The 13,950-nt window shown below is 42.9% G+C and overlaps 2 protein-coding genes across 2 annotated transcripts in view; one reads left to right on the top strand and one right to left on the bottom strand.

The window, feature by feature from the left end:
- SLC5A10 (solute carrier family 5 member 10) overlaps window positions 1–13,950 on the bottom strand; it is a 94,948-nt gene that overhangs the window by 47,708 nt on the left and 33,290 nt on the right. The window lies entirely within an intron of this gene.
- FAM83G (family with sequence similarity 83 member G) overlaps window positions 1–13,950 on the top strand; it is a 34,221-nt gene that overhangs the window by 4,621 nt on the left and 15,650 nt on the right. The window contains exon 2 of the mRNA XM_075179244.1: window positions 11,177–11,344. Within this exon, the coding sequence (XP_075035345.1) occupies window positions 11,177–11,344 (168 nt within the window). The remainder of the gene's footprint in view (window positions 1–11,176; window positions 11,345–13,950) is intronic.

Below are 13,950 nucleotides of genomic sequence, written 5' to 3'. Positions count from 1 at the left end.
CACGTTCTCCTTATCTCTGCCAGGAATGTGATGTTTCATATACAAGGAACTTGTGAAGTAATGTTACTTGTCACATATAACCGTGCAGTGATTCATTGTCATCCGCATGCAAAATCATTAGTTCCCTTATAACCCACAGCCTGCGCCAAGTGTCTGATATATCAGCATATTATGTCTCTCAGCACAGAGCCTGGTCTCGCACTATCTTGTGTGTTGCAGTTATTTGTGGAATGTGGGCTGGGGAGATTGTGGAAGAAAGACTTGGCTTTGTGTCTCCAGTTTCTCCTTTATCTTTCCCTATGTGTCCTGCTGTTCTTAATTGACAAATCCCATAATCATGATCCTTATACAGCTGTGAGCCAATAGAACTATATGAGGTGGGAATTGTACTTTAAATACTTACACTCTATTATTTTTTGTTTGTTTCCTGATTTCGGAACTGTCTGACCTTTGTCCAGTTTGGATGCTCAAACGGGTAACCGGATTGGTTGGCTGGGCTCAGGCACTCATTGAACATGGGAGCCTTATAGTATTATGTAGATTGCGCACATATCATCATCATCTTATATAGCGCCACTAATTCCGCAGCGCTGTACAGAGAACTCGCTCACATCAGTCCCTGCCGCATTGGAGCTTACAGTCTAAATTCCCTAACACACACACGGGTCAATTTGTTAGCAACCAATTAACCTACCAGTATGTTTTTGGAGTGTGGGAGGAAACCCACGCAAACACGGGGAGAACATACAAACTCCACACATATAAGGCCATGGTCGGGAATTGAACTCATGATCCCAGTGCTGTAATGCAGAAGTGCTAACCACTGAGCCACCGTACACATACTGGCAGATCTCAGTCACTAGACGTCTGGGTTCTGCTTAGCTCTGATTGACGTACAGGCCTACACCCTAATTCATATGAGGCCACGTTACTGTGTATATGAAAAGTTTTGTTGCCCCTTTAACTACTCTAGGACTATGTGTGTTGTTCTGGGGTATTTAGACTACCACCAGGAAACAACCTACCTTTAGCTGTTTCATCCATAACTTATCCCCCTAACCTTGCCCGTATTAACTCTTTAACCCCTAAGTCAATTATTCCCGTTTACACAGCTTATACGTTGCCGTAGAGTATGTTAATAATTGCTCTAGAGAAGTTATATATATATTGTAAAGGTCAGCAGTGTAAGCCCATGCTTTGACTAATGAAAGGACAATTAATATTTCTACATATGAATATCGTCGGCTCCCAAAGTATCTGTTTGGTGCCAGCATGTTTATAAATGCATATGAGCCCGCCTTTGTAGCCGTGTATAATAATCTGCATTTTATGAGTGTGTATCTGAACATCTTGGGACGTTCAGATAAGTCTGTGCATTCTTACAACAATTTAGTGTCCGTCTATGGCCGTCTGAAATGTTGGGAAGTATTTATGTGTTTCTGTGGTGACTTTGTCATGTAACGTCGAAGTAAAATAACAAATTGTCTCCACAAGTTTGAAAAATCTATATTTGGTATGCGGGGAAGAACGCTAGCAGCATTAATAACCATCCATCTCACTAAGCAGCCATGTAATTGTGTGTACACACTGGGTGTATTCGTGTCTAGTCACGGGCACGTGACTGATTAACCACAGAACCATTTCTACTTGACAAGTCTGACAACACATGTCACCAGTTGTGTTATATGGTAGAGTGCGTCTGTCCGCGCTGTGTTAGGGGTTGCTAAGTGATCCCGTCGCTGCCAGAGCGTCGGGCAGGATAGTCCCCATGTTCCTCGACAATGACATTGGGAAGGGAACTGGTATGACCCCAGGCTAACACCCAGTCCTGGAATGTTTGTACTAAGGATTAATAAGCCCAAACAGAAACTGCAGTGTCTTCATGCATGTTACAAACTATAGATCTTTGCTGCCTTTTTGGTGATCGTACAAATGCAGATTTCACAGTTCTCTGAGGTAAATTTGAAAAAAAAAATTGGGACAACAGGTGCACTTTCTGCCTCAGTAGTTCCTAGTGATTTGGTGAACTCTATCGCTATAGATGTTGGATCAGTCCACAAAAATGGTTCCTACATTATCTCAGTGATGTCACTGGTCCCTAGTGAATGGATAGGCCTCATCCTCCTGGTTTTAGCCCAGAAAATGGCTGCCTCCTCGGTGTGTAAGTGACAGATACTTAAAGTATGTGTTGCACCCCTAGATGTAAGCTGTGTGTGTGTGTGTGTATGTGTGTATATATTCTATCATATCTATCTCTTGCTAAAAATAAGTTAATCTCTGCTTATGCTCAACCAATGCAGTGCAGAGTCGCTGACTTGGTAACAATTTAAAATATGTTTTTATTATATTTTTTTTGCAACGAAAATGTTTCATTAAGTAAAGTGACCAGCAAACTTAAAATACGTGATAGAAAAGACTTGGTGAAGGAGAATATTATTAGGTCTGCAGATTTGGAGAGGAGGGATGGGGGGGGGGGGGGGGTATTACAGAAAGACCAGCAAGCCTAGCTACTGCAGAAATATGCAGCTTAGCCCCTCCCAAGCACGGGTAACTTCAGCTGCCTGGTCTCGCCCTACAGCCATGTGTTGCAGTAATGAAAAGTAAGGTTGTGTATGGGGAAAAAAGACATGTCTCCATTACTGAAGTCATGCTTCTGTCTCCATTACTGAAGTCATGCTTCTGTCTCCATTACTGAAGTCATGTTATCTTACCTGTCAGTCTTTGATGAAATCTTGGTCTCCATGAAAATGGCCACCTCCATAGGCATCAATACATGGACATAGGACACAATTTCTGAACTGTGTCATCATGCCACAGATGGCGAAGCCAACCAGGTCTTGTACTGGCTCAGCATCAGGGAGAATGCCAGACTCTTCAGGGAGTGAGGGAGATCACCCCTAGTTCAGGGAGTCTCCCTGACATTCAGGGAGAGTTGGCATGTATGACCTACCTGTTTATTCGGGAACTAAACAATAAGCGTGATAATAAGCAGATAGATCTGGAAGACGCAACATTCCGTAAAATCATGTGCGGAATCTAATATAACAGTGGAGGACCACACAGCAACGGGGAAACTTTTTGTCGGAAGTCCCTTTTGGGGCACAGAAACCAATAAGCATCTGATCAGATGAATCCTACCCAAGAGATAACATACCTGTTTCCATTAGGGGATAATTGACTCAATTGATATCCATTACATTTGGTGGGATACCTAACCCCCAGACTGCTACACCGATGCTGACTGACGCTTAAATGGAAAAGCGCCTCTCAATAAAGAGAGCAAAGGAGGTGGCAAATTTGTAATAAGAGCTCCCCCGTCCTGTTAGGTTAAGATGTATTTTTTATTTTTTTAGTTAAGTTTAGTGCTGAAAGGGGTTAATGTTTCTCTATGATGAGAGGGTGAAGGAGGTAGAAATCCACATTCCACACCTGGCTGCTGTAGGTTGGTGAGAGGGCTCACACCTGGCTGCGGAGAGTCTAGAGTGACACCTGGCTGCTGCAGGTTGGTGAGAGGGCTCACACCTGGCTGCGGACAGTCTAGAGTGACACCTGGGTGCTGCAGGTTGGTGAGAGGGCTCACACCTGGCTGCGGACAGTCTAGAGTGACACCTGGGTGCTAGTTCACATCAGGTTTTTCTGGGACCTTTGTCTCTTGTAGCTCCATGAATCATCGGGCAGACTTACAGTTCTGTCTCACATTCTGCCCAGAGTCCTTTTAAACTTATAAAGAACACTTTATAATGTAAGGCTCGGTGCACACTGAAGAATTTTCCGACCGACCTGTTATCTCAAACAATTGTACCTACGACTGAAGGTCCGATCAGTCTGACGATTCATCCTTACACACTGACACGATTTACCTTCAGATCTGTGCTCTTCATCTGGTCCTGTAGTCTTCAGAGAATGACAGCACAATATTCATTCATTCATTATTGTCACACTGATTAAAACCGCCTTGTTATAGCTATCCACATGTCCTAACGAATTTCGTTAGCTTCTGTGACTCTGAAACAAAACATTCTGTCTCAGAACAAACGAATTATTCCTTCTACAGCCCTCTCTACATTTATTCACCAGGACATTCATCGCTAGCATCGGCTGAACAGAACACGACTCTGTAAACTCTACGTAGATCGTGAGCATGAGGGCATACACACTACACGATTATAAGGTGATTGGTCGGAAAATGTTACACAGTACGACCAACCAAATGGACCGATGATCGGCACTTTGGGACGACTTTAGTTCACAGTGTCACTATACACACTCACTCGATATCTGACCAAACGGTCGGATGTCGGCTGATTGGAGGTTTTTCGTGCAATCATCGGGCCAGTGTGTACCTAGCCTTACACAGTGCTCCCTCTTTGCGCCAAACCTCTTTATAACTCAATCCTCCATTACCACCAGGTGTACGGTCTGCACAGAAGTGACAGAAATGTAACTATAGCTGGGAACGTGTCTCCAACAGTATTTGGGCACTGGTATGGAGAGGCAGGCACCATGAGGTACGGTCCCATGCCAGTTGGAGTAATTAACACAGACCTTTTAGTATTGGTATTTATTATTGGTTTGGTAAGTGCGGAGTGGGTAACACATCCTCCACTGAAGTGAAAAGGCTTTGCAATTTTATTATATTCAGTTGTTAGATACAGGGTATCTAACCAATGATGCAGATTAGGTAAGGACATGTATATTTACTAAACTGCGCGAGTTTGAAAAAGTGGACATATTGCCTATAGCAACCAATAAGATTCTAGTTATTTATTTAGTACATTCTAAAAATTGACAGCTAGAATCTGATTGGTTGCTATTGGCAACATCTCCACTTTTTCAAACCCGCAGTTTAGTGAATATACCCCATAGTCTCAAACATAGAGCCTAGATCTCTGGATGTTATAAAGGATGGAGAGCGCGCTGCTCCTAAGAGCTTACAATCTAGTGGGAACAGGGGTACAGTTAAGGAACAAGCGATAACCGGCAGTGACTAAACGATGCTTTACACGTCTCTATGTTCTCTCCAGAATGCAATGTGCATGTGAGCAGGAAAAACCCTGAAATATCGCCGGTATAATTGAGAACTAATACACTACCAAGCCAGCAGCAAGAGGACTTCCCGACAACAGTTACAGCATATTTGTTGAAGGCTGGCCGGGAGAATGATCTGAAGCAAAATACAAAGCTGACGATCGTCTTGGATGTACTTTCCAGTAACAGTATTACATTTCAGCTGACTAGACAAACGACCCACCCTGTAGAATAAGAAACGACGTCAGCTAAAATAATAGATAAAAAAAAGGTCATTTGGTCAAAGTCTCGACTTGAATTCAGTGCCATTTGGAGCCCTGACGTTTGAGGCTGAGCAATACAAGCCGGGCCTTGTTTGTGTGCTAAGCCCCAACCACGGTAATCCTAAAGTACACACAGATTCTTTTATATTTCTTTAGTGTTTAAGAGCAAAGTCTCAATAATAAGCTGCAGGGCCAACAAGTAAATGTGAAAACTGCAGATTGGGGACACGGGATGTGGATAAAAGGTCACAAAGAAGACTAAATTAACTATGTAGATGCTAAAAGCTACGACCGATATTGGCCAGTTAGCCTCATTCTACAAAGTGTGTGGCCCCCTGACCATTATTGGCCTACGTGTGTGGTCATCTTCGGACCTCACTTGCCCCAGTGAAGACGAAGCCTTGACCAATAGCCTTGACCAATATGTCAAACTATCAGATCTCGTCCAGATTGCCACTAGTCCTGTCCCTTAGTGCTCGTCCTATCGGCAGGCTCGTTGCGTGTCGGTGTTGTCACTGTTTCCATCTGATTTCATAGGCTTTTCTCATGAATATTGGCTGAGCCCACCATATGGCCTCTAATCCCCAGATCTAGGGGAGGTGGTTATGGCCCAGGGAGCCCAAGATCCTGAATCCCTGGGTGAGGCTGTGGTGGATACCAGGAGAATGATACTTTTCTTATTATCGTTTATTTATAGGATGCCAAAGAATTCTGCAGCGCTGTACAGTGCGGTAATACAACGCGGGGAACAAAACAAGTAGCGTGACCTAACTCAAGACACAAGCATTATGGGTAACAGTTTAGTTGAGTGTAGACAAGGGGGAGGACATAGTGGAGACATTGCAGGGTGGTACAGCAGAGGAGGGAGGGCAATTGCTCATGAGAGCTTACAATCTAATCTCCTTGCAGAGTAGGGAGGTCTGAGACCCCTGCCTCTACTGGAGCGCCAAGGATAAAATGTCTACTTTAATGACCACTCCCTTAGTGTGGGGAGGGGGGGGGCACTTTGCTGGGGTTACGCTCTGAATACCCAGTGGGCGAAACATTAATTGCATAATTGGTACGTTAGTGCCTCACAAAGGTGGCTTATTTGCATATTGCATCCTTGGGGAATGCAGTTTCCATTATATTTAACTGAGAAATGTACAGGTCTATTATTTGTTCAATAGATATAGGTAACTTGCAATGTATGGCTGCCATTTACATCTCTCTATTTCTGCACGCACATTTCTCCCCATATGGATTGTAATGATGTTCATCGACACAAGTTCTTTGTGTGACATTGAAATAGGCACAAATACAACAACATTTACCTCAGAGTACATCCTACATAACATTCGTACCACCGCCATCAGTCATAGTTTTTCCTTCATAGTCCACAGAGCTTTACAAAGGTCATTGAGACATCATTGTTTTGAGAGTCACAATTTTAATACTTTTTAATGTATGTGCTTTTGCTATAAAACTGTGTCTATGTGCATGAATAAAATATTTGGCTTTTATACGTGAGTAATTGGGATGACTGGGAAATATCCTGCAATTAATTTCCAGCCACATAGAGAGCACCCTCCCACTCGTTCACCTTATCAAACACTCCTTTATTAGACAGGACAATATCTACTTCTAATATTGATAGAACGCCCAGTGTCCACAACTATATGTGCAGCCAATACGGTATACTGTATAAAGCCGCATAACCAATGCTAACAGACTGGCGACTAAGACATTTTGCACATTTTTTTTAGTCCTTTTTAGTAGTCGTTTCATTGAAACATAACAGGCAAATTATTTTTTCACCTATATGGATTGAAATCCTCTCCAGGCTCAGGGATTAGTACCGACTCATAGAGCTTCAGCCGCCAGTTCAATTCCAACCTGGGATTTTGCGTGCGCGGGTTCTGTGGTAATAGAATTTACATTTAGATTGTAAGCTCTGTGACTTGTGCCCGAATAAAGGTTTCTGTACAGTGCAGAGGAATATGTCGGCGCTATTTAAGGTCATAAAAAGTGATAATACGTGGACCGGTCTCCAAACTCCGTGTGAGGAGGGAGCACGGTGGCTCAGTGGTTAGCACTTCTGCCTCACAGCGCTGGGGTCATGAGTTCAAGTCCGACCATGGCCTTATCTGTGTGGAGTTTGTATGTTCTCCCCGTGTTTGCGTGGGTTTCCTCCGGGTGCTCCGGTTTCCTCCCACACCCCAAAAACATACTAGTAGGTTAATTGGCTGCTTTTAAAATTAACCCTAGTCTGTGTTTCTCTCGCTCTGTGTGTGTGTGTGTATATTAGGGAATTTAGACTGTAAGCTCCAATGACGCATGGACTGATGTGAACGAGTTCTCTGTACAGCGCTGTGAAATCAGTTGCGCTATATAAATAAATGATGAGGAGGAGGAGGAGCTCAGTAATAGTAATACTTTGGTGGGAGGAATATTCTTGGTCACATTAAAAAAAAAAGTTTTGGTTAAAGTTATTATTTTTTTTTTTCTTGTGATAAGGTAAAACTAGAGGAGTGATTATGCACGCACTGGCACAAAACCACAGCCCCTTTCAGATACTAAAAGTAAGACTAATGGGAACTATGGCAAGGGGCACAAATAAGTATTTAATAGTTGTTTTGTTGTACCGCATGTGGCATACAATCAATCTGCTGTAATTGGTATAACTTGAACCCATGGGCTTCTGTTCTTGGAGCGCTGGCAGACTCGCCTTTAGAATAAAGAGTTCTGTACAGCGCCGGGCTGCGTGAGGCAGCGTTGCAAGGGTTAAACAAAGCTAGCCAGAAGGTAGCTAAAGTGCTGAATTTCACCGGCTTTGATGGGATGACATCTTTTGAAATAAAATAATTACATGCTAGGCAGGAATCCGGCTTCCAGTTCTCACCCTGGCTGAGTATTAATTAAACTTTTTTTTTAAAGGCTTGGTGTTTCTTCCTCTGGGTGTGTGAGAAAATGACACCGATGAAAGATATAGTGTGAATTAGGTTCGTTAGGAAACCCAATATCGTGCAACAAGAGCTGCGTGTCCCGCAAAAGAGGCCCAGGGAGTAAATAATAAATAAAATAAAAAGGTACAAAAATATTCCTATTTAAAGAGGACCTGTTATGAACTTGTGCCTTTTACAGGCACGAATAACATTTTCAAATATATATATATATGTAAAAATGTCCATACCTTGACATCACTCAAGATATTTGATCTAGTGTTTGCATTTACTATGTAGCAAATTACAAACTGCAGTCCTCTGTGGTTAGTAATTTTTTGCAAAAATAATAATTAAAAAAGAGGCTGACTGCTGTGTTCTTTAGTGGGAGAACTGACAGGAAGTCTGCTGTGTGTGGGAAAATATCTTCCCTCACGATCACAAATTTATCTTGAATATCTTGCATTCTGGTTAGCTCCTCACGCTTCTGCATGTAAATATATATATATATATATATATATATATATATATATATATATATATATATATATATATATATTTGTAGATGTTATTAGTGTTTCTCTTATCTAATCTCATCTTGCGTTTATTTCACATGGCATGTACAGTAAGCCACCAGTTTCCTGCAATAGACAAAGTTTGGTGGGCATAGAAACTTCTATACCCCCATTACCTCACATTTACATAATATATTTGAGAATGTTAAAAAAAAAAAAAAAAAATTTTTTTATATGTGTATATAAGTTTTGGTAAACGCCTGTGCTCTTTCCTGAGTTATAAGTATACATTGTCCGCATATGCTACTTTTTAGTTACGTAGAAAATTATATTTTTCAGAATTACCTGTGTAATGCTTGACACTGTGCGGGCAGCCATTTTATGGACTGCACCAATCTTTATGAAATGACAGCCAATCGGGGCGCTAGGAACCGGTGACATCACAAAGTGTTTCCTGCTTCAGTGATGTCAATTGTTCCTAGCAAATTTTGAGGCTGAATATGGGTTCAGCTCACACAATGTCTGCCTTCTACTGCGTGTAGACAACCGGTACACTTTTTAATTCTTCCCCCCACATTTTGAAGAAACCCATAGCCCCAGTGTGAATAACGTTGGAAAAACGTGATATCATCTGGTTGATGGCCCGATATGGCAGCGTGTACGTGGCCTGAAAACAACAGCGATTCCTAATAATTATCGGACATGATAGTATTCATTTTCCTATTGTATGTACGCTATCTGCCTTTTGTATGCAGAACGAACAGGCTCCAGTCATGTGGAAGGCGATTGGCAAATTGAATGGGAAGAGGGTGCAAAATTTAGGACTATAAATTCACATTATCCACGGTATAAAGGTTGAACTGGGATAAAAATAGTATGAGATTTTGTCAACTTCTCGGTGACCTGTCATCTATGTGAAGTACAAAGTGCGCTATGTCATTGTGTATTGTCCACGCATCCACGTTTTCCCCAGAGCTGTATGAGTCACGGGATGACACAAGGTCTCTGTCTTTTATCTTCTGTATTGTTTTCACAGGGGAGTTTCTAGAGTGACAGTGTCATAGATCAGCATACATTGTAGAACAGCATGTGATATCATCATCATTTATTTATATAGCGCCACTAATTCCGCAGCGCTGTACAGAGAACTCATTCGCATCAGTCCCTACCCCATTGGAGCTTACAATCTAAATTCCCTAACATACACACACAGACAGCTAGGGTCTATTTGGTAGCTGCCAACTAACCTACTAGTATGTTTTTGGAGTGTGGGAGGAAACCAGAGCACCCGGAGGACACCCACGCAGACACAGGAAGAACATACAAACTCCACACAGATAAGGCCAATCTGACTCATGACCCCAGTGCTGTGAAGCAGGTGCTAACCACTGAGCCACCCTGCAGCCCATCTCAGCACAATATATAGTGGCAGGCATCAAATAGCGCAGCGCTGTCTACATCCTCCATGTTTAGCCGAGCAGTTTTACCGTCCAATTCAGCTCCGCTCACACCCCACACCAAGCGTTTCTTTAGTAGAAATTGCTGTCGCAAATAGAAGCTGTCCGGTTTTAATAGGAGACAATATTATTTTGTAATCCTAAACCGTTGCAGCTTCACTGCATGGCGTCACGTTGAGTTAATTGGCTGAAAGTGCCAATCATCTCAACTCTGGCATTTATCCATTGGCTCTCCATGCGTAGATGGTGTTCTCATCTCTACTAATGCGGAGAGCAAACTAACCACCATTGATAGAAGGACAAAAAAGAATGGGGGAACGAGAGTGGGTACAACACTATAATGTACACAGGGCTTTAATTGGCATGCAGCTGCTATCATGGGCACCGGGCACATCACCACAGGTGGTGGATATGTGGTTGTTAAGATGGACACAAGGCTATGGATATTGGGCACAGCGCTATGATTGGTATGCATATGATTGCATGCGAGGCTGTAAGGCTTGCACAGGAGAGTGATAGGCATGTGGCTCATGACACAAGGGTGTATGTGGAGTGAATGGTGCACTATGTTGGGTATAAGGTTGTATGTACTAGGGTTTGTTAAGCACATTTACTTTCTTTGATATGTTGCTCCTTACTTTTTAATGCCGTTTTTTGCCCGGCACAATAAGTTTGTCTCTCACCAACTGTGTTAAGTATTCGCCAGACCATCCTAACACAAGATACGTTATGGCAATACCAAGGGGAAAAATATTTTTTGGGTTAAAAGATTAAAAAAGCCACAGGACTTTCATGATGCCCTTCCTTGGGGGTAAGTATTTTGTAGCAGATTTCAGTTTTGTCCTTTATATGAAGTTAATTGAAAGTGCTAATTCTAAACCCAATTGTGATCTTGTACATGGCGTAGTGCTCATGGGCTGTTACTGATTAACCCCTGATGGGCTGTGTTTGAAGGACTCTTTTAAACCGCAATATTCTTTCCCTCTCCCCAGGTGATTGCCGTCGTCATGGACCTCTTCACCGACGTGGACATATTTAAGGACATGTTAGAAGCTGGCTTCAAGAGAAAGGTCGGGGTGTACATCATTCTCAATGAGTCAGACGTCAAGTATTTTCTACAGATGTGTGAGAAAGCTCAGATGCACAAAGGTCACCTCAAGGTGAGTGAGATCTTCTCATACAACACCTCAGATTTAGGGTGACTTCTGACATATTCAGTTCCTGCATTGTCCGCCCTTCCCAGGTTTCACGTGTGTAACTTTCTGTGCCGGTCTGGTGCACAGAGAAATGATTCCGGAACCCTTAATAATCCGATTCTAACTCAATTGTGTTAGGTTTGTTTGCAAATTGAGGGCTGATATCTGGTTGCTATGGGTTACAGAACTTTTTTCATGTGCACCATTTTTATTTTATTTTTTTAATTGTCCACAGTGTTGGGACATTTAGTTATCAGTAGAATACATGTATCTCTGTTCTACAGAGGCAGTGGTCACAGACCTCTGCAAAGATTGGGGAGAGGGTCAGCGCAGTTGCTTGGGGTCATCCATGATCTGCCGTGGAGATAAAAACATACTTATCTACTTTTGACAGGCTCCCTCCGGGAGATCACTGAAGAGGGGTGGGAAGGGGGTGGGGCTTTGCAATTTGCGTCATTTTGGCCCCGCCCCCAGTGATGTATGCCTGTTTGGGGTCTTTTTACAGTGGCAAAAAAACCCAAAGCAGGCATTACGTCTCTGGGGGCAGGGCCTAAATCATGCGAATCGCGAAGGGCCGCCCCCCTTCCATCCATGCACCCCTCCATGCCGGCAGATGCGGGAGAATTGCCGGCTATTCCGGGAGACCTACCCAGAAATCGGGAGTCTCCCGGACATTCCGGGGGAGTTGGCATGTATGGATAAAAATACAATTAGATTTCCATTATTATAGCCCATCAAGTTAACATGGCCAGCAGCTCCTCCGATGTCTACCATGCATGCAATGTGTAATGTGTTTTATAAAAGGACCCAGATTTAAAATGTTATTTTTTATCTATTCTTAAGTCTGCGTAATGCAAAGTTCTGGTTCAGAGGCGTGGCATCTGTGCTTGTTGTGATAGATCACTCATAGGGAGGGGCGGGGATTTGATTCCTGGCGATGTGGCGAGTGGACATCGCGCTGCGCACATTGCCAGCAATTACGGTACAAACGTTTGCTCATTTTGCAAGGAAAAAATTAGATTTCTGTCAAATCTCCTCCGTGAAGTCTCACGAACGTTCCGGAGACAATTTGCAGCTTGTTGAATTCCCCCCGTAGTGTCTGAATGCAGGAAGCCGTCACCGCTGGCGGCCAACCGTAGCTGCCAGCGACTCGTAGTGGAAGAAAGGGGACCACAATCGCCATTCTAGTCAGTAGAGCAATTTCCAGAATACGGATAATATAACCTACATAAGTGTGCACAGATAAACCATTCTACACTTTAATAATTTATTTTTTGGCTGACACACCCTGTATAAAAACAAACAAAACATGAAATCGTTCTGCAGGAGGATTATTTGTGAGACAGGAAACTGTATGTAACAGACGTGTGCAAGCCGGGATTACAGGGCCCACCTACTCAACACCCTCCTTTAACACTGTTTTTAGGTGTCATCAGTCTCTGAAGCACCCAGGGGTGCCTCCCTGCCTCTGGGGTGTGCTTGTGAGGACATGTAAATTAAATAGCTCATTTAGCCGGAGCTGTGTTGTTTTGTACATGCTGACAAGGAAGATGTAAGGGGAGGCCAGGTCATCACTGCAGGGGTCCATTCTCTCACACCCCCAAGTTTTTTTTCGCTCTTGGGTGTATTTACAATAAAGGACACAATTGAATGCAGGATAGACATAAGTAATTGTAATTACTGAAATAGATGTGACACATGAATGGAACAATGCTGAGATAGACGGCTGTCGCTGCGTCAGCTGTTGTCTGAGGTAGAATTGTTGTGTCTTGCACTAAAGGTGCCAATTTTCCTGCAGCTGTCCGTGTTAGTCCATATTATCCCCTCGTAGTCAGATTGTCACAGAAATAAATAGGATTTTTTTAGTTGTATATTTGCATTTGATGAGTTATAATAAATAAATAAAAAATAAAGTGTATCTAAGCGTGTCTATATGGTACCGTACATCTCCCTAGAGCCAGCTTCATGTGCCCCCCCCCTCCCCCCACCCCCATAAATAGAATGGGGAGTTGCCCATGGAGTTTTTTTGTTTTGCACGGACTCTTCTCTAACACAACCATATAGTGCAATCTATGCAGACCAATAGCACAGAGGCAATACTGAGTATAGAGCATGAGACGAGAGAGCAAGTAAAGCCACTATATGAGAGGAATGAGCTGAATTAAATAACAAGTTTAAACTTAACTAAATATGTCCATCATGGCCTCTCACGCCTCTGCCACAAGTTGACCTATTAGATGTTTCTGGAGCTGAGCAGACACTGTGTGAGTGACACATTGTCAAACTTGCTGCGTGGTAATTGTTAATTTGAAGCGCTACGCTCTGTCTTCCATCTTGGTAGTGGTGTCCCCTGTGATCTAGTGAAGAAAGGAAGTGGGACAATCTCCAGCTGTCCGCATCGCTCTACTGAGCGTGCTCGGACAGGAAGTTTGGCTCACAGCAGGTTCTTCCAGTGACAGTTGAACTGAAAAGAAGTTCTAACTGTAGCTGCATCCTTTTTTTGTAAACTTATATATAGATATATAAAGTGATTAGAGTTACAAAAATATATTTGAGCAACCTGTTCTGAC

This window comes from Mixophyes fleayi, chromosome 7 (assembly GCF_038048845.1).
Source record: "Mixophyes fleayi isolate aMixFle1 chromosome 7, aMixFle1.hap1, whole genome shotgun sequence".
In the NCBI taxonomy this organism is placed as follows: Eukaryota; Metazoa; Chordata; class Amphibia; order Anura; family Limnodynastidae; genus Mixophyes; species Mixophyes fleayi.
This window is presented reverse-complemented; position numbering and strand designations above follow the sequence as displayed.